At 42.9% G+C, this 24,755-nt stretch overlaps 1 protein-coding gene across 5 annotated transcripts in view; it reads right to left on the reverse strand.

Annotated features, from left to right (window-relative positions):
- Nucleotides 1-24,755, reverse strand: part of LOC139268435 (coiled-coil domain-containing protein 171-like) — a 413,113-nt gene that overhangs the window by 17,787 nt on the left and 370,571 nt on the right. For all 5 annotated transcript variants that reach the window (XM_070886604.1, XM_070886612.1, XM_070886596.1 and 2 more), the window contains exon 24: nucleotides 17,962-18,114. In XM_070886604.1, the coding sequence (XP_070742705.1) occupies nucleotides 17,962-18,114 (153 nt within the window). The remainder of the gene's footprint in view (nucleotides 1-17,961; nucleotides 18,115-24,755) is intronic.

Raw genomic sequence — 24,755 nt, forward strand, 5'->3', positions numbered from 1 at the left:
CCATGCCTGTCCCTGTGGTCGCACACCAGGTGTTCATTGTGCTGACAGATTGGGAGAACGTGGAACCGGCCGAAGGGACTCTGGGGACATCGAACCGGCCGAAGGGACCGCGGCGGCGGCGTTCAACCCAACGTCTTAAACTCCTAACCAATTTTTAATTAATTTATCCACACTTTTAAAACTTACATTTTAGACTTTTAATCGAAATACTTTTAAACATCTATTATTGATCTATATCTTTGACTTTTTAACAACCTTTAGAAACTTTTTAAACTAGGGAAACTTTTATAACCTATAATTGATTTACATCTTAGACTTCTTAACAACACTTCGAAACTTTTGAAATAAATTGGGCATCTTTATCAACTTTTAACTTTTAAAATAACTTTGGAAGTCACTTTCCTAATGCCTGCCCCCCAACCAAGCCTCGGGCTATCTACCATCAATGGCGCTACCCGGTACCGAGCTTGTGGCCAACACTTCGCCGTAGGCAATTAGGCTTATAGAGCTGTACCTGGTTTCCAGTTGTCTTGGACCCCCTTGCCACTGGACCAAGACCTTGTTAAGCTAAGCCCGTGTGGTTGCTGGTGTGCAGCGGCCACCCCACGTTAAAAGAACTCACGCACAGGCATCTTCCACTTAGTCAGTATTAAGTTCGGGACCTGGAAAGTCAGGACCCTCATGGACAATCCCAACAGCAACAGGCCGGAACGCTGCACCGCCATAGTTGCTTTGACATTGACATCGCTGCTCTAAGCGAGACCCGATGGGCAGGGCAAGGCCAGTTAAAGGAACATGGTGGGGATTACACCTTCTTCTGGAAAGGGAAACCAGAGGCAGAACGCCGCCTTCATGGAGTCGGCTTTGCCGTCAAGAATGAGCTGGTCGACCGCCTCAAAGACTCCCCCTACGGGGTTAACGAATGCCTCATGACTCTTCGTATTACCCTTTCTCTAAACAAATGCACCACAGTCATCAGTGCGTACGCCCCTACACTCGATGTGACGGATGAGGCTAAAGAGGGTTTTTATTCCAACCTCGAGACATCCTTGTCCCACGTCCCCACGGGCGACAAATTGATCCTCTTGGGTGATTTTAATGCCAGGGTCGGCAAAGACACAGCCCTCTGGGGAGGCGTGATTGGCAGAGAGGGGGTAGGGAAAGCCAACTCCAGCGGTACTCTACTCCTGACAAAATGTCTAGAACATGAACTTATCATCATCAACACCCTGTTCCACCAGAGGGACAAATACAAGGCATCGTGGCAACATTCTCGCTCCAAACACTGGCATCTGTTTGACTATGTCATCGTCCAAGCCAGGGATCGCAAAGATGTGTGCATCACCCGCGCCATGACAGGAGCTGATGACTGCTGGACGGACCACCGCCTAATCCGATCCATCATCAACATTAGCATTGCTCCAAAGCAGAGGGGACAAGAGACCCAGCTAAGAGAGCCCTAGACAGCCAGCGCCTCACAGCCAATCTGGCGTGCCTTGATGACCCTGAGATGCTGAATGCCCACAGCGCTTGGTCTGCCTTCCAGGCCTCTATAACTAGTGCCTGTGAAGAGACACTTGGTCACTCAACCAGAAAAAATCAGGAGTGGTTTGATGAAAATGATCAGGAGATCGAAGAACTAATAGATCGCAAGCGCAAAGCATTTCTGAGCCTCAAGCAACAATCCAACTCAGGAGCTGCAAAACAATATTACAGACGGCTCAAGGCCCAGGTCCAACAAAAAACCCGGGACCTAAAGAACAGGTGGTGGATGGAGAAAGCACAGGAGATACAACAACTGGCCGACAGCCATGATATGCGAGGATTCTTCGCTGCAATCAAGGCCACCTATGGCCCAAACTCCCAAGGCCCCACCCCACTCCTGGCCAAAAACGGGGAAACACTCATCAAGGACACCGAGGCTGTCAGGGCCCGTTGGAAGGAGCACTTTGAAGATCTCCTCAATTGAGACTCTGCCTTTCACTCGAGTGTTCTTGACTCCATCCCGCAGTATGCGACCCGCCACCAACTCAGTGAAACTTCAACGTTGCATGAGGTAGGCAAAGCCATAAAACAGCTCAAGAATAACAAGGCTACGGGTGCGGATGGAATCCCTGCTGAGGCGCTAAAGTATGGCAGAGAGGCGCTGTTGGCGTGGATACATGACTCATCTCTCTCATCTGGAGGAAGGAGAGCATGCCGGGAGATCTCAGAGATGCAGTGATTGTGACCATTTTTAAAAAAGGGAACAAATCCGACTGCGGAAACTACAGGGGAATCTTGGGAAAGTTGTAGCTCGAGTTCTCCTCAATCGTCTTCTCCCTGTGGCCGAGGAGCTCCTCCCGGAATCACAATGCGGATTTCGTCCCCTACGGGGCACAACAGACATGATCTTTACAGCGCGACAGTTGCAGGAAAAATGCAGGGAGTAGCGCCAGCCCTTATACATGGCCTTTTTTGATCTTACAAAGGCCTTTGACACTGTCAACCATGAGGGTTTATGGAGCATCCTCCTCCGTTTCGGATGCCCCCAAAAGTTTGTCAACATCCTTCGCCTGCTTCATGATGACATGCAGGCCGTGATCCTTACCAACAGATCCATTACAGACCCAATCCACGTCTGGACCGGGGTCAAACAGGGCTGCGTCATCTCTCCAACCCTCTTTTAAATCTTCCTCGCCGCCATGCTCCACCTCACAATAACAAGCTCTCCGCTGGAGTGGAACTAAACTACAGAACCAGTGGGAAGCTGTTTAACCTACACTGCCTCCAGGCCAGGTCCAAGATCACCCCAACCTCTGTCGTTGAGCTGCAGTATGTGGACAATGCCTGCGTCTGTGCACAGTCAGAGGCTGAACTCCACGATATAGTCAATATATTCACTGAGGCATATGAAAGCATGGGCCTTATGCTTAACATCTCCATCAACCTGTCACCACCGTTCAGCACTGCCCTCCAATCATCAAGATCCATGGTGCGGCCCTGGACAACGTGGACCATTTCCCATATCTCAGGAGCCTCTTATCAACAAAGGCAGACATTGATGCGGAGATTCAGCATCGCCTCCAGTGCAGCCTTCGGCTGGCTGAGGAAAAGAGTGTTTAAAGACCAGGCCCTCAAATCTACCAAAGCTCATGGTCTACAGGGCTGTAGTAATACCTGCCCTCCTGTATGGATCAGAGGCATGGACGATGTATAGAAGGCACTCCAAGTCGCTGGAGATATATCACCAACGATGTCTCCGCAAGATCCTGCAAATCCCCTGGGAGGACAGGCGCACCAACATCAATGTCCTCGTCCAGGCTAACATCCCCAATATTGAAGCACTGACCACACTCGATCAGCTTCGCTGGGCAGGCCACATAGTTCGCATGCCAGATACGAGACTCCCTAAGCAAATGCTTTATGCGGAGCTCCTTCATGGTAAACAAGCCAAAGGTGGGCAGCGGAAGCGTTATAAGGACACCCTCAAAGCCTCCCTGGTAAAGTGTGACATCACCACTGACACCTGGGAGACCCTGGCCGAAGACTGCCCGAGGTGGAGAAAGTACATCCGGGAGGACGTTGAGCTCTTCGAGTCTCAATGCAAAAAGCATGAAGAGGCCAAGCGCAGGCAGCGGAAGGAGCGCGCGGCAAACCAGCCCCACCGACTCCTTCCCTCGACGAATGTCTGTCCCACCTGTAACAGAGTCTGTGGCTCTCGTATCGGACTGTTCAGCCATCAAAGAACTCACTTTGGGAGAGGAAGCAAGTCCTCCTCGATTCCGAGGGACTGCCTATGATGATGACATGAATTGAAATAATTAATTTAAACTAACAACATTTAAAGGAATATAATTTTTAATAAACAATAAAGGCCTTGTTCATCTAGGTGTGTTGCACACCATTTTAAAATAATCTCTCAACTCAAGAGTTCCCATCTTTAAACAGTGGCGCTGTTTCAAGGTTGCTAGCAGCAGCTGACAAGCTCTGGATTCAAGGAGCTTAAATCAACATTGTTTTCACAGCTGTAATTGAGTCACCTAATCAGAAGCACATTTAAGAGGACAGGTTTTGGAAACCAGACACTACAATTGCTTGTTGTCCAGAGAGCTGATAGTCACGCAAAAGGAATCGTCCAGGTAAATGTAAATGAGGGAGGTTAGGAAATTAAATGGAATTAAGCAATTCTCCCTTTCCACATGTTAATATTCTAGCGGCAAGAACCAGCAGTCTCATTTCCTGCCCTTTTGCAGAGTCACCATTTCCCCAGTGACAACTATATACAGGGAGGTTGGGCGGGCCAAAGTCAATAGATGAGCTGGTCTGAACTGGCTGTGTGTGTGTTCCAGTTGTAAATTGTGAGTGACGATTGAAAAAAAAACGAGCACAGGATGTAGACAAAGACGTTCAGAAGTTTTATTTAAATAAGTTTTTTCTTACTTTAAACATACTGTACTTACCAAAAGGAATAAACTACAACAGAACTTTTTTCAACCAGAAACAAAACCTCCAACAGATGATTACAACTTGGAAGCAAAATTTTCCAATTTCACCCCATGAATATCTGAAAATGAACTGCACTGCACTGACACCCAAATTGCAGCAATTTCTGAATTGCAAGTATTTGTTTACACCCTACTTTTATGCAACACTAAAACATTTCTAAAGTGCTGACTGTACCCTATTACTATCAGAGATGCACATGGCTACATTATCCTCCCCCTCTTACTTTGATGAATGTGTAGTTTATCAGACTGAGGCTTTGTACTCACAAAGATGAGATTGCTGTTTCTTTTGGGGAAGAGGTTTTGTGACCTGCCTGGAACAGAGTGTCACTACTGCAAGTTTGGCAGGCAGCCCATCTCTTCCTCCAGCTTTCAGAGGAATGCTCAGCTTGATTTAATCAAAAATGGGCAAGAGACCAAGCAACGAACACTGGGGCAGGTTCAACCCTGCGAATGCCACGGCACCGAGAACATAAGCAAAAAACAGAGTGGAACAGAACCATGTTGTCACAATTTGAATACCTTTAAGATGGATTATAGAGAAATGCCGATAATAAAAAAAGTATCCATTACTGAAGAGAATATTTCCTTCTCTGGTTAGTCCCCTACTGAGCTATTCAAGTTTTAAAACCTGCATTTAATTCTTGTTGACAAGCTCCTGAGGGAAAGTATTTGCATTTTGTCTCCCAGATTCCGAGCCGCTGTGTTTGTTCAGGAATGTTTCTATGTTAACTATATTTGCAAGATATTTACAAATGGATACGAGCAACATTTACATCCCAGGGGCATTTACCCTTGTAGGCTCCAGACTACACATATGTGATTAGCCAAAAAAAAGGAAATTGAGTGGTATCGGTCACTAGTATTATACACGGGGGTCAACATAGAAGGGAACATTGCATTGTTCATAAATTCCTTAATTCAATTACAATTCCAGAGACACCATCCATTTTATTCCAAATTAGCCTTTCACAGTAGTAAACATCCTTCTGTTAGTTGCAAATATAAAATATTGTCATCTGATAAAAACAGCTATTTCATATTACACTCTGGTGACTTTTTGACAATTACAAGCAGCACAATATTGTTCAAGATGAACTTAAATGCCATATTAAGCTAACCCTGATGCAGGCACAACACAAGTCGCTTTTGAAATTGTATATCTTAACCTTATTACTTGCTAATACAAGACATGGCCTTGTCCTTATAGTACAGTGGAACCTGTATATTGCGACCACCCATGAGACTAGTGCAACTGACTAACTCACAGATGGCCAATTTATTAAGCAACTCAGCTGCAGTAGAGAAAAGATTGAACTCTCTAAAATCTAGGTTCTTTAACATTGTAAACATTTACTATTTTAGATCGGTTGCATACATCCTAACATACAGACATCACCTCCAGCCTGATCTTAGTCAGCAGTCTCCGACTGCCACCACATCCTACTTAGCAAAATAGTCATCCTTTATTTTGATGCAATTTCATGCAACCAAAGAGAAGCTGTCTGTTTCAGTAGCAATTCTCAGCTGTGGAACTGAAATAGTGAAATGCAGCCTGATCTACTCAGAAGCAGCGGACTCCCATCCAATCCTATTCAGCATCCTCCAACCTCCATCTAATCCTACTCGCAGAGAATAACTCCCGCTGACTTTTACTATCTGTTGATAGGATACCGTGAAGTGTGGATGCTATAGACAGATGGCTTGTTTTATAAAGGGCACCATAATATACAGGTTCCACTGAATGTATTTATCCAGCAAGTAGAATATTGCCACTGATGAGCATATTCTTTATATCTACTTGATTTCTTTAACATTTCTATATAGAATTTTACAGCACAGAAACAGGCCTTTCAGCCCAACAGGTCCACACCGGTGTTTATGCTCCACACAAGTCGCCTCTCACCTCACTTCATCTCACCCTATCAACTTAACCTTCTATTCCTTTCTCCCTCATGTGCTTCTCTAGCTTCCCCTCAAATGAATCTATGCTATTCGCCTCAACAACTCCATTAAAAAAGAGAGAGCATGAAAGAATGTTGGCAAGTAAAATCAGGGAAAACCCAAAGATGTTTTATAAATACATTAAGAGCAAAAGGATAACTAGAGAGAGTAGGGCCCATTAGGGACCATAAAGGAAATCTGTGTGTGGAGACAGAAGATGTGGGTATGATTCTTAATGAATACTTTACACCTGTTTTCACAAAAGAGAGGTGTAATGTCTGTAAGCTTGTAATGTTTGTAGCTCCACAATGTGGATGTGGACATATTGTGTACTGCAATTACAGAGTTAATAATTAAACAGAAGCAGAGGTTCCGGAGACTTCCAAGAGCTGCCTGCCATGTTAGAAAGCTGTGTGTGCTTGTGCTCTGTGAATATATCACATTTGGCGGCGAGATGGGATTTTTCGGATGATTTAAAACTGAAATTTTGTTGGTGAAGGATTCAGCCAGCCGACAGAGAGACTTTGGAAGCTTCTCTGCCTTTGGAAAAAGCTACAAAATCCGAGGTAAAAACTAGATACTGCACACTAGATACTGCAGAGTTTAAAATGGCAGCAGCCGCAGGTGTAATGGGACATTTGGGTGAATATAGGCATGACCGGGAATGTTTTAAAGCGTATGTGGATCGGCTAGAAATGTATTTCACTGCAAATAACATAATCGAAGTTCCAGAGAATGCAGATCAGAACCAGGCGGTGTTGGAACAGAAGCGAGCTATCTTCTTATTGGAGGCGGGTCCGGCATTGTATGAAACACTGATAAATCTGCTTGTGCCTGACGAGCCAAAGATTTTAATGAAGCTGATGCAGCACTGCAACCCCGATTGCTGAAAGCTATCGTTTCGGTATACAAAATCAAAAGACTGATAAAAGTATCAGTGATTACATTGTAGCATTAAAAAAGCTATCTATTCACTGTAATTTTGGAAACTTTCAAAACCGAACATTGCGGGACCGTTTTGTTTGTGGGGTGAAAAATGATGCGATCAGAAGAAAGTTAGTGATGACAGATGACTTGACTTTTGAGCTTGCTTGTCAGACAGCGAGGTCGATGGGCATGGACCGATCAATATTCCCGAGAATTTCATAATAATTACGGTCATCAGTCAACTGAGGTAAATCGCCTGCAGGTTCAAAGTAAAAGGTGGTGGGGGCCTAAAGTCTCAGAAACTGGAAATACTAACAGAGCACCAAAGTCGTGCTATCGGTGCCTGGGACAACACATTGCTCAAAGTTGTCCATATGTGAAGGCAGAGTGTTTCTTCTGCAGAAAGACTTGGCATCTTGCGAAGGCATGCCGACTCAAGGGTAAACTAGTTTTAAAAGCTATGAGTCGAAATCCCCAGAGACTACATAGCATGGAAGAACAACAGGACGTGGAGATGTTAGAGTTACACATCATCAGGACCACGAGGTTAACAGACAGCGATTCTAAAAGTATCAAAATCCACATAGATGTTGCGGAATTCAAGATACCAATGGAACTTGACACGGGTGCATCCGTGTGTAGTACCGGAGTCGCTATACCTCGACAAATCGCGTGATTTCCCATTGGAGAAATCCAAGATAGAGCTGCGAGGCTACTCGGGAGAGAACATTCCTGTGGTAGGTCATGTCACCGTACCGGTGAAATACAAGGATCAATTTCAGAACTTGCCTCTAATAGTAGTGAAAGGAGACAAGCCTGCCTTACTAGGAAGAAATTGGTTGCGATCAATGAAGCTGGATTGGAGTGAGATTTTCCATGTGGAAGCGAGATTTGCATCAACAGATGATGTCATCAAAAAGTATGCGAAGGTGTTCTGCGAAACGGGCAGTCCGATCCAAGGCTTCAAGGCGAGTGTCAGGGTCGGTTTACTACAAGCCACATTCCGTACCATATGCACTCGAGGAGAAAGTTGAGCAAGAACTCAAAAGACTAGAGATTGAGAACGTTATTTGTAAGATAGATCGATGTAATTGGGCTACACCCATTGTTGGTGTACCTAAGTCCAATGGTAAGGTAAGATTGTGTGGTGATTATAAAGTAACCGTAAATCAGGTTCTAGAGGGTAATATCCCCAATACATTGCTGAATATAGAAGATTTGTTCACAACACTGACAGGTAGTCAGATTTTCTCAAAACTGGATCTTACGAATGCCTACTTACAGCTTGAACTAGATGAGGAGTCCAAGTCATGTTTGACTATAAATACTCAATTAGGCCTATATCAATTTAATAGGTTACCGTTTGGAGTATCTCCCACCCCTGCCATATTCCAAGGGGTGATGAACCAGATTTTGCAAGGTATTGAAGGGGTAGTATGTTATTTGGATGACATACTAATTTCAGCACCAAATAGGCAAATTCATAATAACATATTGAATAAAGTCTTCAAACGGCTAGAGAAGCAGAGTACGAGTGTCTGCTCATAAGTGTGAATTATTTCAAAACTTAGTGGAGTACTTAGGGTACAGAGTAGACAAAGATGGTTTATATCCATCCATGGGAAAACTGGATGCAATTAGAAATGCACCCACTCCCAGTAATGTCACTGAACTTCATTCATTCTTGGGTCTTTTGAACTATTATGGGAAGTTCCTACCAAATTTGGCGACATCCACTGAATGAACTATTGAAAAAACAGGTCCATTGGAAGTGGTCAAAAGAATGCGATACAGCATTCAAAGAGTGTAAAAGCAAATTGGTAAAGAGCACCATGTTAGTTCACTATGACATATCTAAGGAGATTAAGCTAGCATGTGATGCCTCTCCGTATGGAGTTGGGGGAGTAATCTCTCATGTATTACATAGGGGGGAGGAGAGACCAATTGCTTTTGCTTCACGCACTCTCAGTGCCAGTGAGAGTAATTATGCGCAAATTGAAAGGGAAGCTTTGGCATTAATTTTTGGGGTCAAGAAGTTTCACAAATACTTGTATGGTTGTAAGTTTACCATCGATACGGTCCATTAGCCCCTAACAGCAATCCTCCATCCAAAGTCCCCAATTTCAACATTAGTTGCAGCCCGAATGCAGAGATGGGCTTTGATTTTGTCAGCATATACATGATATTGAATACAGATGATCAGCTGATCACAGTAATGCTGATGCAATGTCTAGATTGCCTTCCCCATCACAAATTACACCCAATAGGGAAGAAGTGTTTTATTTTTCATACATTGATGAACTGCCAGTCACAGCTGAAGAGATTGGTAGAGCAACCAAACGTGACCCAGTGATGTCAAAGGTGTATGATTATATTGCAAATGGATGGCCAAACCATGTAACAGAGAAAGATATACATTCACTCTTCATTCGTAGGAATGATTTATAAGTCGATAAAGATTGTATCATGTGGGGTGCAAGAGTGGTTATACCAAACAAATTTAGGTCCAAATTATTAGGAGACTTCCATGACCAGCACCTGGAAATGTGCTTGACCAAGAGTTTTGTACGCAGTTATTTATGGTGGCCAGGTCTTGATAAAGATATAGAGTACATCATGAGTCAGTGTACGACATGTCAATTGGTAAGTAAGCAACCACCACCAGTACAATTACAGCCATGGAAATGGCCTCCCAGGGTGTGGCAAAGGCTACATATTGATTTTGCTGAGTTAGAAGGACAACAATTATTCATTGTGATTGATAGCTATTCGAAGTAGGTTGAGGTGGTTCCAATGTGGAAAATAACAAGAAGTAAAACATTGGACATTTTACGAAGATTATTTTCTTCATTTGGCCTCCCAGAAGAAATTGTTTTGGATAATGGACCACAATTTTGTTCAGAAGAATTTGCACAGTTCACGAGCAAAAATGGTGTGAAACATACCAAGGTTCCACCGTACCACCCTGCTTCGAATGGTGCAGCAGAGCACACTGTACAAATTGTAAAATGTGCCCTCATAAAACAAATGTTAGGTCCAAACCCAAAGAAATGACAGTTGTCATTGGATCACAAATTGGCTAATTTTCTAATTACATATCGTAATATTCCTCATACAACTACTGGTAGAACACCAGCAGAGTTGTTTCTCAAACGACAGCCACGAACCAGATTCTCGTTGTTAAAACCAAACTTGGCATAGTCCGTAGAAGAGACACAATTAAGAGAGAAAGAGAATCATGATAGAGGTAGAGTAAAAGAGAGAAGTGTGAAATTAAACCAGAAGGTGAGAGTGAAGACCATCACCATAAATGGTTAAAGTGGTTACTAGGAAGAGTAGTGAAGATATGTGATCCTCACACACATTTGGTCAAGATGTTTGATAATGGACAGGTTAGGTTTGTTCATATTGATCATATTTTACCTACAGACATAGAAGGAGTTGAAGGTGGGAATGATTCAATTATTTCTGACTCATCAGATAGTTTTGATACACCAGTAGCATATCCTACATCTAGAGTACTGGAAACAAGTCCAAGAGAAAATCAGAATGTAAGTCTGAGTCCGAGTCAGGAAAACAAAGAGTCTGAAGTTAGAGAGAGTTCAAATGAAAATCAAGGAAATTCCATGGAGGAATACATTCCTCAGGGATGCGCCTTGAATGAGTGTAAATTCGACACCATGTTTGGAAGGTTCTGTTCGAGAGCGAAGATATCCTCTTCGAAACAGAAAACAAGTGGTTAAGTAAAATTTGTAAATATGGAACAAATAAGTCAATATCCTGTGTTATGTATAAACATGCAAGTTATGTATGTTGTTGTTATAATAACTTCTTCATTAAAGAGGGAGAAATGTAATGTCTGTAAGCTTGTAATGTTTGTAGCGCCACACTGTGGATGTGGACGTATTGTGCACTGCAACTACAGAGTTAATAATTAAACAGAAGCAGAGGTTCTGGAGACTTCCGAGAGCTGCCTGCCATGTTAGAAAGCTGTGTGTGCTTGTGCTCTGTGAATATATCTCAAGAGGGGCGATGCAGACTTTGCAATGAGGGAGGAGGAGTGTGAAATATTAGACGTGATAAAAATAGTGAGAGAGGAAGTATTTAGGGGATTAGCAGCTTTGAAAGTGGATAAATCCCCAGGCCTGGATGAAATGTATCCCAGGCTGTTAAGAGAAGCAAAAGAGGAAATAGCAGCGGCTCTGACCATTATTTTCCAGTTCCTCTCTGGAGGGCGGCTAATGTTGTACCTTTTGTTTAAAAAGGGAGAAAGGGATAGACCAAGTAATTATAGGCCAGTCAGCCTAATTTCAGTGGTGGGAAGATTATTGGAAAAATTCTTGAGGGACAGGATAAATCTTCATTTGGAAACACATGGATTAATCAAGGACAGTCAGCATGGATTTGTTAAGGGAAGGTAGTGTCTGACTAACTTGATTGAATTTTTCGAGGAGGTAACAAAGAGGGTCAATAAAGGCAGTGCATATGATGTGGTGTATATGGATTTTAGCAAAGCTTTTGATAAGGTTCCACATGGCAGACAGGTCATGAAAGTAAAACCCCATGGGATCAAGGGCAAAGTGGGATCCAAAATTGGCTCAGAGGCAGGAAGCAAAGGGTAATGGTTGATGGATGTTTTTGTGACTGGAAGGCTGTATCCAGTGTGATTCCGCAGGGCTCAGTGCTGGGTCCCTTGCTTTTTGTGATATATATCAATGACTTGGACTTGAATGTTGGGGATATGATTAAGAAGTTTGCAGATGACACTAAAATAGGCTGTATGGTTGATAATGAAGAAGAAAGCTGCGGACTGCAGGAAAATATCAATGTACTGATCAGGTGGACAGAACAGTGACAAATGGAATTCAATCTGGACAAGTGTGAGGTAATGCATTTGGGGAGGTCTATCAAGGCAAGGGAATACACATTAAATGGTACGACACTGAAAACTTTAGAGGAACAAAAAGACTTTGGAGTACAGGTTCACAGATCCCTGAAGGTAGCAGGCCAGGTAGCTAAGGTGGTTAAGAAGGCATATGGAATACTTGCCTTTATTAGTCGAGGCATGGAATACAAGAGCAAGGACTTTATGCTTGAACTGTAAAACATTGGTTAGGCTGCAGCTGGAGTACTGTGTGTAATTCTGGTCACCACATTACAGGAAAGAACTTTCCTTTATAAACACCTCATCATTTTATATGATTGTAACCAACGTTCCCTCTAAGCTGCGTGGTTGCACAGCTCCCTGCCGGCCCCGTGCAGCCCGGGACCAGCTTTTCTAATGTTAAATTCTGCACATGCGCGAAACTGTGAGTGAGCCACGCAGTCCCTTAAATGGGCCGTGCACCCCCCAAAAAATTAGGGGAACACTGATTGTAACTCATTTTATTATTTCTGTAAAGAGGCAGATTATTTATATTTAGTACAGCATCCTCCATTTTTCAAGTATATTTATCTGTAGTATGATAAAGGTGAACATACTAAAAGGAAAAGTGACCAGAAATGCCTTCTTCCTTTAAGAGTTTTTCACAAACTACTTCCCCGTCCACCATCCTAGAATTGTAGTGATGGTCTGTTGCTTTCAAAATAACATGAAAAATAGAACTCTCTGCCAATTACTAGAGATGAATAATAATTGGCTTGAACAGTAGGAAAGTACTGAGACAAGATTCATCCATAGCATTAGAGAAGTATAAGGGGGTAAAAAAATACAGACAGATTGTATGTAAAACTTGCTTTATAAATGATAGAAAATGGCCGTATAACATAAAATGAAAACTTTAGATATTCAAGATTTTGAGGGAAGGACATAGAATCAGGCTAAAGGCTTGCGTGCGTATCTTTTAAAGAATGCAGAACAGGCTGAAAAGGCCAGAGCAAGGTCAAAACTGTAGAAACAACACATTCCAAAAGGCTGAGATTGGTTCCATCATCATCATAGGCTGTCCCTCGAATGAGGATGACTTGCTTCCACATGAGTTCACAGATGTTTCAATGAAGGACCTGATGTTCCAGTCTTGAACTCCAATTCATCATCATAGGCAGTCCCTCGGAATCGAGGAAGACTTGCTTCCACTCCCAAAATGAGTTCTTTGATGGCTGAACAGTCCGATACGAGAGCCACACACCCTGTTACAGGTGGGACAGACATTCGTCGAGGGAAGGGGTCGATGGAGCTGGTTTGTCGCGCGCTCCTTCCGCTGCCTGTGCCTGGCCTCTTCACGCTCTTTGCGTTGAGACTCGAAGAGCTCAACGCCCTCCCGGATGGACTTTCTCCACCTCGGGTGGTCTTCGGCCAGGGTCTCCCAGGTGTCAGTGGTGATTCGCACTTTACCAGGGAGGATTTGAGGGTGTCCTTATAATGTTTCCGCTATCCTCCTTTGGCTCGTTTACCACGAAGGAGCTCCGCATAAAGCATTTGCTTAGGGAGTCTCATATCTGGTTCCATATGCTATGGGAGATGGAGAGGTTGCAGACCACTCAGCAGCTAATCTGATAAGGGTTAACGAATCAATGTCACTCCAATGATTAGTTGTAGACCAATTGATGGTCGTAGTTTAATGTTCACGAAGCCACCATGCCTCGAAAACTGTATAACTCTGTGTGGAACTTTTGTTCGTTGAAGATCCTGTCTTTGGCTGTTAGGACTGAGAACTTCCCCTGCATATTGCTGGAATAAAGATCGTTTTGAACCTATCTCTGGAGTCTGTCATCAATCGGGCGACGATCCTCTATTTCATTGGGTCCGCTCGGGTAAAAGGAGGATTTCTCCACAACAAGAAGTATGACAATATTTCAGAGATTGTTAAGACAAAGGTTCAAATGTAAAGGAAGTATGAATCATGTGACATTTAGGATTACAAGGATAGTTTCAACCACTGGATCCATGGCTTCTGGTGTGAAGATGAAATCTATCTTAATGATGGTAGCTGCTTATCTTTGTCTAGGATGGCTTTTGCTGGCACAGATATCTTGGGACAGTGATATTCTGGGAAATTTCCAATTGAGAACTCTGCAGGTCAAGTAGGATGCCTAGCTAAGTGAAGAATGCTGCTGCTTGGAAGATAGCTAATCCTAGTTTCTTTTTGATGGTATGGTCCCATATTTCAGGGCCTACATGATACACTTATCCATGTACAGAAACTGAACTGTTTTTATGGCCACAGAAAGAAGTTAAGCTCAGTCATAAAGTTTTGTCCCCATTTCTTTTCTGTGGAGGACATTTTTGGTGTAAGCTCTTGAGTGCTTCTTTGTTTATTTTCATTGAGTACTGCTGCAGACGCTGCACGTCTGTAACTTGTGCATTTTATTCATCCTGAAGCTTCCAAAGAACTTTTCACTGTTGAATGTCTTCTGCTTAATTTTAAACTGAACTTCTGGGAGTACCCGAGATCTTCAAATCAGAGATCTTCATAAACTTGCAGATCTCATCCCAGATTATGGACAACATGGGTTTTTCTCATATCTTACTTGGAAATGTTAATAAAATTGACAAGCCACAAAGTTGTACAAGGTCCTGGCCATGGTGGACTACTACACGAAAGGCTTTACTCCCAGGGCTCGTCAATAATACTTCTTGAATTAAATATTCTGCCAATCTCAAAATGTATTTCAGTAAAAATAAATCTTGGCACCATAGATGGAAGATGGTCCAGACGAGAAAGCTTTCTCAGTTGAGTGACAGTTTAAGATGGTCACTTGAGGAACACTATTTATAAGATACAAGAAGCGAGGAGGGGGTTATAGAGTTCTGACTAGAAATATGTTAAAGGAACCAATGCTCCTGGTGACCCCTCTTGTTAATATGTTTATCTTATCAAGGTATGCTGAGTTTAATGAAGGAAGAAAATTTGCATAAATATTCTCAAAGTTGTAAATGGTGTATTTTACTTCCAATCATTAATGATTTCACAATGCCGCAATCACATCATTACAGACGAGGAGGGCTATTTTAGTTCATTCATCCATAAACATCTTAAAGCTGCAGTATCCAATTGTTTCTACTGATCCCAAGGTTTGCATGTGCACCTTGATTTTAAAATTCTCATTCTTGTTTTCACATCCCTCCATGGCCTCGCTCCTCCCTATCTCTGCAACTTCCTCCAGCCTTACAACCCTCCAAGCTATCTGCGCTCCTCCAATTCTAACCTTTTGCGCAATTCTGATTTTAATCGCTCAATCATTAGAGGACATGCCTTCACCTGCCGAAGCCCTAACCTCTGGAATTCCCTCCCTAAACCTCTCCGCCTCTCTATCTCTCTTTTTTCCTTAAAGGCACTAATTAAATCCTACTACTTTCTGCCCTAATAGCCCCTTATGTGGCTTGGTGCCAAATGTTGTCTGATAATGCTCCTGTGAAGCACCTTGGGATGTTTTATTATGTTAAAGGCACTATATAAATGCAAGTTGTTGTTGCACTACTCTATTCAGACATCTACATCATGTATTTATCACTTTTTGTGTGAAGAAGAACTTCCTGATGTCAGTCCTAAATTTCATTTTTAATAGTTTGAACCTGTGTCCTCTGGTAATATTTTGCCCCTTTCTTTGAGCAAGATCATAAATTAGAATAAATGTGCAACCCTATATCTACAAACAAACAAAAAGCTGCCATAAAACACAGCACAGTATACTTGAAAGTGCTGGATGCGAACAGCATGCTTAATATTAATTTTTCCACCATGAAATGGTTTTTGTTTGCAAAAATTATGTAATATAATTTTCAATATACCACAAGGTTACACTGAAGTTGTCTCACTCGGCACAATTTTTATGAACATCCACAATTCCTGTTCGAACTCCAACAGCTGTTTTTCTTTTATTCGCATACCACGGTAAATCATGCCCCAAAGAATTGGCCTAGCAATCACACTGCCATCAGTGAACAGGAGACCTAAACTAACCAATTCAATGGTCCTGCCCTTACATCCATGATGACAAAAATCAGCGATTTCCTCCACCCAAAAATATCATTTTTTGTACCATTACATGCTTCATCACCTTAATCTTAATCCGATTAATGCTTAATCTGCAACAAATCCACCTCCACATCCGCAGTTACACTATTCTTAAAGTGGAAGGCCATCTTAACAGCGGACTAATACATTATGCTGCTGTCGGACGAGGCGTTGCTCACAACCGGCCTATCATCAGAGATCTGCGAGTTTATTACTGATTTTTGACTGGTCATTTTTAAATAATACAATAAAAATTTTGGAACTGTTGAAAAAAATTGTAGCAGGACTTGAGAGGATTTTCTAGCATTTTAAAAGTAGGCCTGCTGCAAGATGAGGGCTAGATTACACACTGGGCCACAAATGATAAAACAATGGCTGGCATTTTCATCTGGAGGTGTGTCGGGAATGGGGGGTTTAGAAAGCGGTCGGGAAACCAGGGAAAACGGGACTGATTAGCTTTTCAACGAACCTATTTCCGCCTGGAGCCAGGCAGATTGAGAGGCTGGCTGTCTGCAGAGGGGTAGGCCTGTGACACTAGGCTGCAGAGAGGATAGATTGTAGGCCCTGGGGAGGGGAGATTGGAGGCCTCCGGAAGGGGGGGGTCTTCGATTGCGGGGGGTGGATGAGGCAAGGATGTTGGAACCTCGTGTTCCTTTAGCTGTCTAGGAAACCCAACCAGCCAGAGTTAACTTTGAAATGGTGGAACACCATTAGGCACGCCAGCCTCATTATAATATTTAAAGAGTCAACCCGCTTCCTGGGAGCGGGTTGGCTGCCTGCCCGCCAACCCCTCCCCCCCCCCGCTCCACCCCTGTCAAAACTGAAAGTAGGTGGGTTGGGTCCTGTTTTTTTTTACTATTTAAACTCCCACCCAACCCACCCACTTTTTGGGGTTAAAATTCCTCCCAATGTGTCTGATAACGGCAGATGGTAGACAGTTGTCAAGTTTTCCATTTGATCTGTAAACCACAGCCTAGAAATTCGGGTATGGCCATTTTTCAGTATGCAAGGGGGTGGAATGATGAGGTCCGAGATGCCCCCAATATCGGGTCTTGGGCCTCATTTCCATCGAGCTGGCGAGCTGTGGAATATAGCAAGCAGCTTGCCTATTCAAGATCGTGCAGACGAGGGCAAACCAATTTTTCAATGGATGCCTCAAACAGGCGTTAGGCCACTTAACTGCATCAGGCATGGGCACTGCACACCGATTTATTTTGGCCTTTACGAATATGACGTTTGGCTCACTTCCGGCTCGTAATGAGCGCGTGCTTCCTGCCCATCATGTTGGAGGTTTAGGAGGCCGTGCAATGCTGGTATATTCACTAACATGCTAACAAAACATTTAATTTTCTACAGAACATTTCTTGACAGCAGGAACATTACAATGGAAAATGGCCACTCATTTTTTACAGTTCTGTTACACACGTGATGAATAGAAATTTATTTTAATTTTTTAAATCTCATAGTACAAATATTAGGTGGCAAGTAAAAACATATTTTGGTATAATATTTTTGATGACCAAAATGTCAGCTATAGATGCAAATATTTACTTAGATTTTAGTGAGCAATAGTCATCCTATATCTGCTGCTGACAATTTAGGGGTGACCTACCTGTAAAGCATTATGTGTGAAAACAGACACTTACTGGAACTAAGCCATTATTTTCACGCAGGCACGCAGTCTGAAGTTCTGATTTGAGAGCTGCAATGTGTTTTTGATGTGAAGTGATTTCAGTTTCCAGAGCAGTAACCCTGGAGCTAGCCAGCTGGTAAATATCCATGAAAGTCTGGGTTAAATTCTACCAAAACAGAAAAAAAAGACAAAAGATAATTATCAACAATGACTAAGCTGATAAAGAAATATTTCACAAAGCATTTGGTACAACACATTTTTACTTTTTTATTGAATTGACATGTTTTAAAAATCAATTCCAGCAAACGTTGCAAATTTTAAACAACACTGCTTTGCTAATACCTTTCATACTTATTATATCACAGTTCTTATAAGCAAAGCATTCTGTGTATTGAGGTGTGTGCTTATAGTGTACAACACACAATGTAGCACAGTGTAGAAATGTCAGGAGTCAAGAACCTGTAACCTTTTGACAGAGAAACTGTGATAACTGACAACCTTATAATGAGGGTAAAGTATATAGTGTATCCATACATTTTAATACAGTACCATATCTTGTCTGAGAACCACATCTCAAAATAACATCACTTATGAGGCTTGGCAAATTATTGGCTTTAAAGTGGCATAGAGCTCTGAGAGACTAGCCTGACTGAACCACATTAGAAAATAAAATTCTGTTTATGTTATTATGGAGAACTGCTGTCCCAACTGTATAATATTGATCAGGCAAGATAATAAAGTTAACTGCAGAAGCGAGTCGAAATGGTCCTGTAGCGCTGGTAACTTTATACCCATTCAGATTACTATAATACAGTTGGGATTAATGGAGTTCTTCATAACAGGTAAAATATATTTTGTTCTTCAAAGAATTGCTTTTCCTTTGGAGCTTATCTACTTCCCAAAGTGTTAAAAGCAAAAATTATTTTCTAAACCTTGCTTTGTACAGAAGAGATTTTAACATACCCCCCACTGTGCTAATTAGAGGTTGCTCCATCTCTGGTGTTTCTGCAATTGAAATCATGTACTACTACCCGAGGTAAAATTAGTCCAGATAGTAAGAGTATGTTGAAGAGCCATGCAATTGACATACTTTTGGTATATACCATTTGGAATCATTAAAAGAGGGAATATTTGTTCAACTTTAACGTGGGAACACAAACTGATATAATGATTAGAAACATAGAAACATAGAAACTAGGTGCAGGAGTAGGCCATTCGGCCCTTCTAGCCTGCACCGCCATTCAATGAGTTCATGGCTGAACATGCAACTTCAGTACCCCATTCCTGCTTTCTCACCATACACCTGGAAACATAGAAATTCCTCACAAGTGCAGAATGTTGTATTGTCCAATATCATTGTACATCACACCATGCATGAAGAAAAATGAAGCACTGCATTCAATCACAGAAAGGCAATCTTTACTGCATTTGGTTGAAAGACAAAATGTTTGAATAGCTGAAGTATCTGAAAACAAATTACTTAACAATAATAATTTCAAACAGTTGCATGTGCAATGACCAATCAAATAGAAGTTCTGCAATTGTAAATGTGCGCAATAGAAAATAATACTGTCCAAATGCAGATCCACTCTGCCCTAGCTGTTCCAATGATGGCCACAACCTTCCATGGCTTCCTTCTCATTCAAATCCATCGTCAGCACTCTGTCCATGGGCATACTGTGCAGCATAATATTACTATTTTGGGGACTTTCTCTAGAGCATCTTGCAAAGCCTCTTTGAAAGGTCCAAGCACTAAAAGTGCCCCTTTAGCACCCCAACATAAAATTATAGAATCATAGAATGGTAAAGCACTGAAGGCCCATCGTGCCCGTGGCAGCTCTTTGGTAGAGCTAACCAATTAGTCCCACTCCCCTGTTTTTTCTCCCAGCCATGTAATTCTTTTCCCTTCAAGTATTTATGGAATTCCCTTTTGAAAGTTACTGTTGAATCTGCTTCCACCATCCTTTCAGGCAGTGCATTCCAGATAATGACAACTCGCTGAGTAGAAAAAAATGTTTCCTCATGTTGCTTCTGTTTTTTTTGCAAATCACCTTAAATCTGTGTCCTCTGGTTACCGATCCTTCTGCCACTGGAAACAGTTTCTCCTTAATTAATCTATCAAAACCCTTCATGATTTTGATCATGATCTTAACCTTCTCTGCTCCAAAGAGAACAATCCCCGCTTCTCCAACCTCTACACAGAACTTAAGTTCCTTATCCCTGGTACCATTCTAGTAAATCTCTTCTGCACCCTCTCCAAGTCCTTGACATCCTTCCTAAAGTGTAATGTCCAGAATTAAACACAATACTCCAGCTGATACCTGACCAGTGTTTTATAAAGGTTTAGTATAACTTCCTTGCATTTGTACTCTATTTCTCTATTAATAAAAAAGCATGTGCGATCCTGGGCTTTAACAGCTTTCTCAACTTGTTCTGACACCTTCTGTGCCTAAACACCCCCAGATCTTTCTGTTCCTGCATCCCCTTTAAAATTGTACCATTTAGTTCATAATGCCTCTCCTCATTCTTCCTACCAAAAATGTATCACTTCACATTTCTCTGTGTTAAATTTCATCTGCCATGTGTCTGCTCATTCACCAGTCTGTCTATGTCCTCCTGATGTCTGTTACTATCCTCCTCATTGTTCATTGCATTTCCGAGTTTGGTGTCATCTGCAAACTTTGAAATTATGCCCGTATACCCAAGTCAAGGCCATGAATATATATCAAAAAGAGCTGTGGTCCTAATACTGACCCCTGGGGAATACCACCGCATACTTTGGTTCTGTCTTCATGAAGGAAGACACAAATAACGTTCCAGAAATACTAGGGGAACGAGGGTCTAGCAAGAAGGAGGAACTGAAGGAAATCGTTATTAGTCAGGAAATTGTGTTAGGGAAATTGATGGGATTGAAGGCTGATAAATCCCCAGAGCCTGATAGTCTGCATCCCAGAGTACTTAAGTAAGTGGCCCTAGAAATAGTGGATGCATTGGTGGTCATTTTCCAATAGTCTATCGACTCTGGATCAGTTCCTATGGATTGGAGGGTAGCTAATGTAACACCACTTTTTAAAAAAGGAGGGAGAGAGAAAACAGGGAATTATAGACGGGTTAGCCCGACATCAGTAGTGGGGAAAATGTTGGAATCAATTATTAAAGATGAAATAGCAGCGCATTTGGAAAGCAGTGACAGGATCGGTCCAAGTCAGCATGGATTTATGAAAGAGAAATCATGCTTGACAAATCTTCTAGAATTTTTTGAGGATGTAACTAGTAGAGTGGACAAGGGAGAACCAGTGGATGTGGTGTATTTGGACTTTCAAAAGGCTTTTGACAAGGTCCCACACAAGAGATTGGTGTGCAAAATTAAAGCACATGGTATTGGGGGTAATGTGTTGACCTGGATAGAGACTGGTTGGCAGACAGGAAGCAGAAAGTTGGGATAAATGGGTCCTTTTCAGAATGGCAGGCAGTGACTACTGGGGTGCCGCAGGGCTCAGTGCTGGGACCCCAGCTATTTCCAATAGACATCAATGATTTAGATGAAGGAATTGAGAGTAATATCTCCAAGTTTGCAGATGACACTAAGCTGGGTGGAGGTGTGAGCTGTGAGGAAGATGCTAAGAGGCTGCAGGGTGGTTTGAACAGGTTAGGTGAGTGGGCAAATGCATGGCAGATGCAGTATAATGTGGATAAATGTGAGGTTATCCACTTTGGTGGCAAAAACATGAAGGCAGAATATTATCTGAATGGCGACTGATTAGGAAAAGGAGAGATGCAACGAGACCTGGTTGTCATGGTACATCAGTCATTGAAGGTTGGAATGCGGGTGCAGCAGGCGGTGAAGAAGACAAATGGCATGTTGGCCTTCATAGCTAGAGGATTTGAGTATAGGAGCAGGGAGGTCTTACTGCAGCTGTACAGGGCCTTGGTGAAGCCTCACCTAGAATATTGTGTTCAGTTTTGGTCTCCTAATCTGAGGATGGATGTTCTTGCTATTGAGAGAGTGCAGCGAAGGTTCACCAGACTGATTCCCGGGATGGCAGGACTGACATATAAGGAGAGACTGGATCAACTGGGCCTTTATACATTGGAGTTTAGAAGGATAAGAGGGGATCTCATAGAAACATGTAAAATTCTGATGGAACTGGACAGGTTAGATGCAGGAAGAATGTTCCCGATGTTGGGGGAGTCCAGAACCAGGGGTCACAGTCTAAGGATAAGGGGTAAGCCATTTAGGACCGAGATGAGGAGAAACTTCTTCACTCAGAAAGCTGTTAACCTGTGGAATTCTCTTCCGCAGAGAGTTGTTGATGCCAGTTCGTTAGATATATTCAAGAGGGAGTTGGATATGGCCCTTACAGCTAAAGGGATCAAGGGGTATGGAGAGAAAGCAGGAAAGGGGTACTGAGGTGAATGATCAGCCATGATCTTATTGAATGGTGGTGCAGGCTCGAAGGGCCGAATGGCCTACTCCTGCACCTATTTTCTATGTTTCTATGTTTACCTCCTTCCAGTCTGGAAAACAACTGTTCACAACTCGCTGCTTTCTGTACTGTAGCCAATTTTTTATCCATGCTGCCACTGCCCCTTTAATCCCATGGTCTTTAACATGTGCTCAGTGAGGCTCTGGTTTGCCCATGCGTTCACTGTATCGGTTCTCTGCTGGCGTTTGGGGATTTGTGCAATTCTGTCGACAACCTTGCTTGGACTGCTCAGAGGGTCAGTCATCAATCCTTCTCTCTCAAACAGCTGTGTCATGTTTGATTGCTTCATAATGAAAGCATAATTCACACTCTCCCACCACACCAACAGCCTTGCACTGAGCTACATGATTTATGTATGCAAGAGTGGTCTCCTGTTCGCATATTCATGGAGTAATTGCCCTTCTTGTTTAGCTGAGCCATAGCGTGTGGCTGGTAGGCAAACAGACTCTCCACTACTGCCCATGCCCCCCCATCAAGAAGTGCACATTACCCAAGTTGCTCGAAGGAATAAGCTTGGTACCAACCCAAGAAACGCTGCACCATCGTTTGCGGGCAGGGGTGGATTCACCAAGCCCAAGTGCAGCGGGCGGTCTTAGTATAAGGTGGAGGAGAGATGGGTGCAGCCTTTCTTTGCTGCTGCTGTGGTACGGCAGGAGCGGCGAGGTTGGGCCGCAGGAACGGCAAATGATCGTGGAACGACGTGACCGGGGCCCAGGAGAGGCAAGAGTTCGGGGCCCAGAAGATGCGTGGGCCCAGGGGCAGCATGGGCCAGCCCACACTGCAATATGTGTGTGCACTAGGTCCGTGCAGCAGAGCTGGTCTCCAGTCGTCTTGATTAATCCTTGCCACTGGACCAAGACCTTGCTCTGTCAAGCCCGTGTGGTGGCTGGTGTGCAACGACCATCACACGTTAAAAAAATCCACGCACAGGCATCTTCCACCCTTCAATATGCAGTTCGCGACCTGGAATATCAGGTCCTCATCGAAACACCTGTGAACTCATCCCTTTTTGGTGTGGAAGCGGGTCATCCTCGATACGAGGGACTGCCTAAGAAGAAGAAGTACCTTGGGGAAAGCAGCAGTTTGGAACCGTTAATGCACAGGCAGCTACTGTTGCTGGTCATTGCTGCAGTGTATGTAATGGTGGTGCATTCTGACATAGGGTTTCACTTACCTCTTTAGTAGAGTGCTACAGTAAATTGAATGACTCCCGTGGATGATTTTAGGTTCATGCGGTTAAAAGGTGGAGAGCAGCGGTGACCCTCAATGCCACTGCTGGTGAAATTCTGATCGTCATCTATCCCTGCATTCCTTTTTAGACCATATCGCACACCTCAGTCACAGCTGCTTTACGCACTGGCCATGTAACTGATTGTCGGAATGGAACCGCTGTCTGAGGTAGTGCTCAGTGCTTTCAAAGCCCTTTGTACTCCTGTACTACACTATGCTCAAGGGTATAGACGAGGATATATGCCAGTATATGGCATATGCCTATTTCAAAACTTTGGCTGGCAAGCATATGCTTGTTTTTTGGCTGTGTAACCGGCAGTGCCGCTGGAGAGCTAGCAACAGTGGGAGACAAACAAACATCAGTACCGCAAGATGTGCACAAGGCACAGCTGGCTTTTACTGTCAAACTTTCAGCTACGACGGAAGTCTCACAAATGATGGCCAAGTGGCATCCGGTGTGTGACAGCTACTGCTGCCGGAGAGCTATCTTGGTGCTAATAGTGACCGCTACTGGTGGCTGAGGCCTATCTGGGTGCTAATAGTGGCTGGCTGCCTTCTGGCCCCCTGTTGCTAGCTGGTTAGCTTGATTCAGCTACTCGCTGGATATAGTCAACGTTGCAGCATCAGAGTATGCTTTGTATCTTTTAATTTTATGGAGTGTTTTTGCACATCATAAAGCTGTATATACTTCATAAAATATTTATGTAAATATAAACAGTATATTCCAAAATGTAATAGAGCATAAATAATCATTTTTTTCTATGTGCTCCCAGACCTCTGCTGAAAATGATTCTCTGCATAATGTACAGCATACCCACTTCTAAAATGACCACTACACCACTGGTACTCCCCTCAATGGTGACATAGTGACATACGTGCCAATAACCACTGCATCCTTGTTCTCAAGCGGAAAACTCTGGCATAGTATTTACCTCTCTCAAGGTTGTGGTAATGCTTAAAATCCTTTCCCTTTTTTGCGATCAGAAACACTAGTTCTCACCTCAAGTAAAATATATACACTTTTTGATTGTCATTCCCAGCTGAATAATTTTGCATGATTTTTTTTATGATTGACCTTTAACAAGAATTT

This window comes from Pristiophorus japonicus, chromosome 1 (assembly GCF_044704955.1).
Source record: "Pristiophorus japonicus isolate sPriJap1 chromosome 1, sPriJap1.hap1, whole genome shotgun sequence".
Classification (NCBI taxonomy): domain Eukaryota; kingdom Metazoa; phylum Chordata; class Chondrichthyes; family Pristiophoridae; genus Pristiophorus; species Pristiophorus japonicus.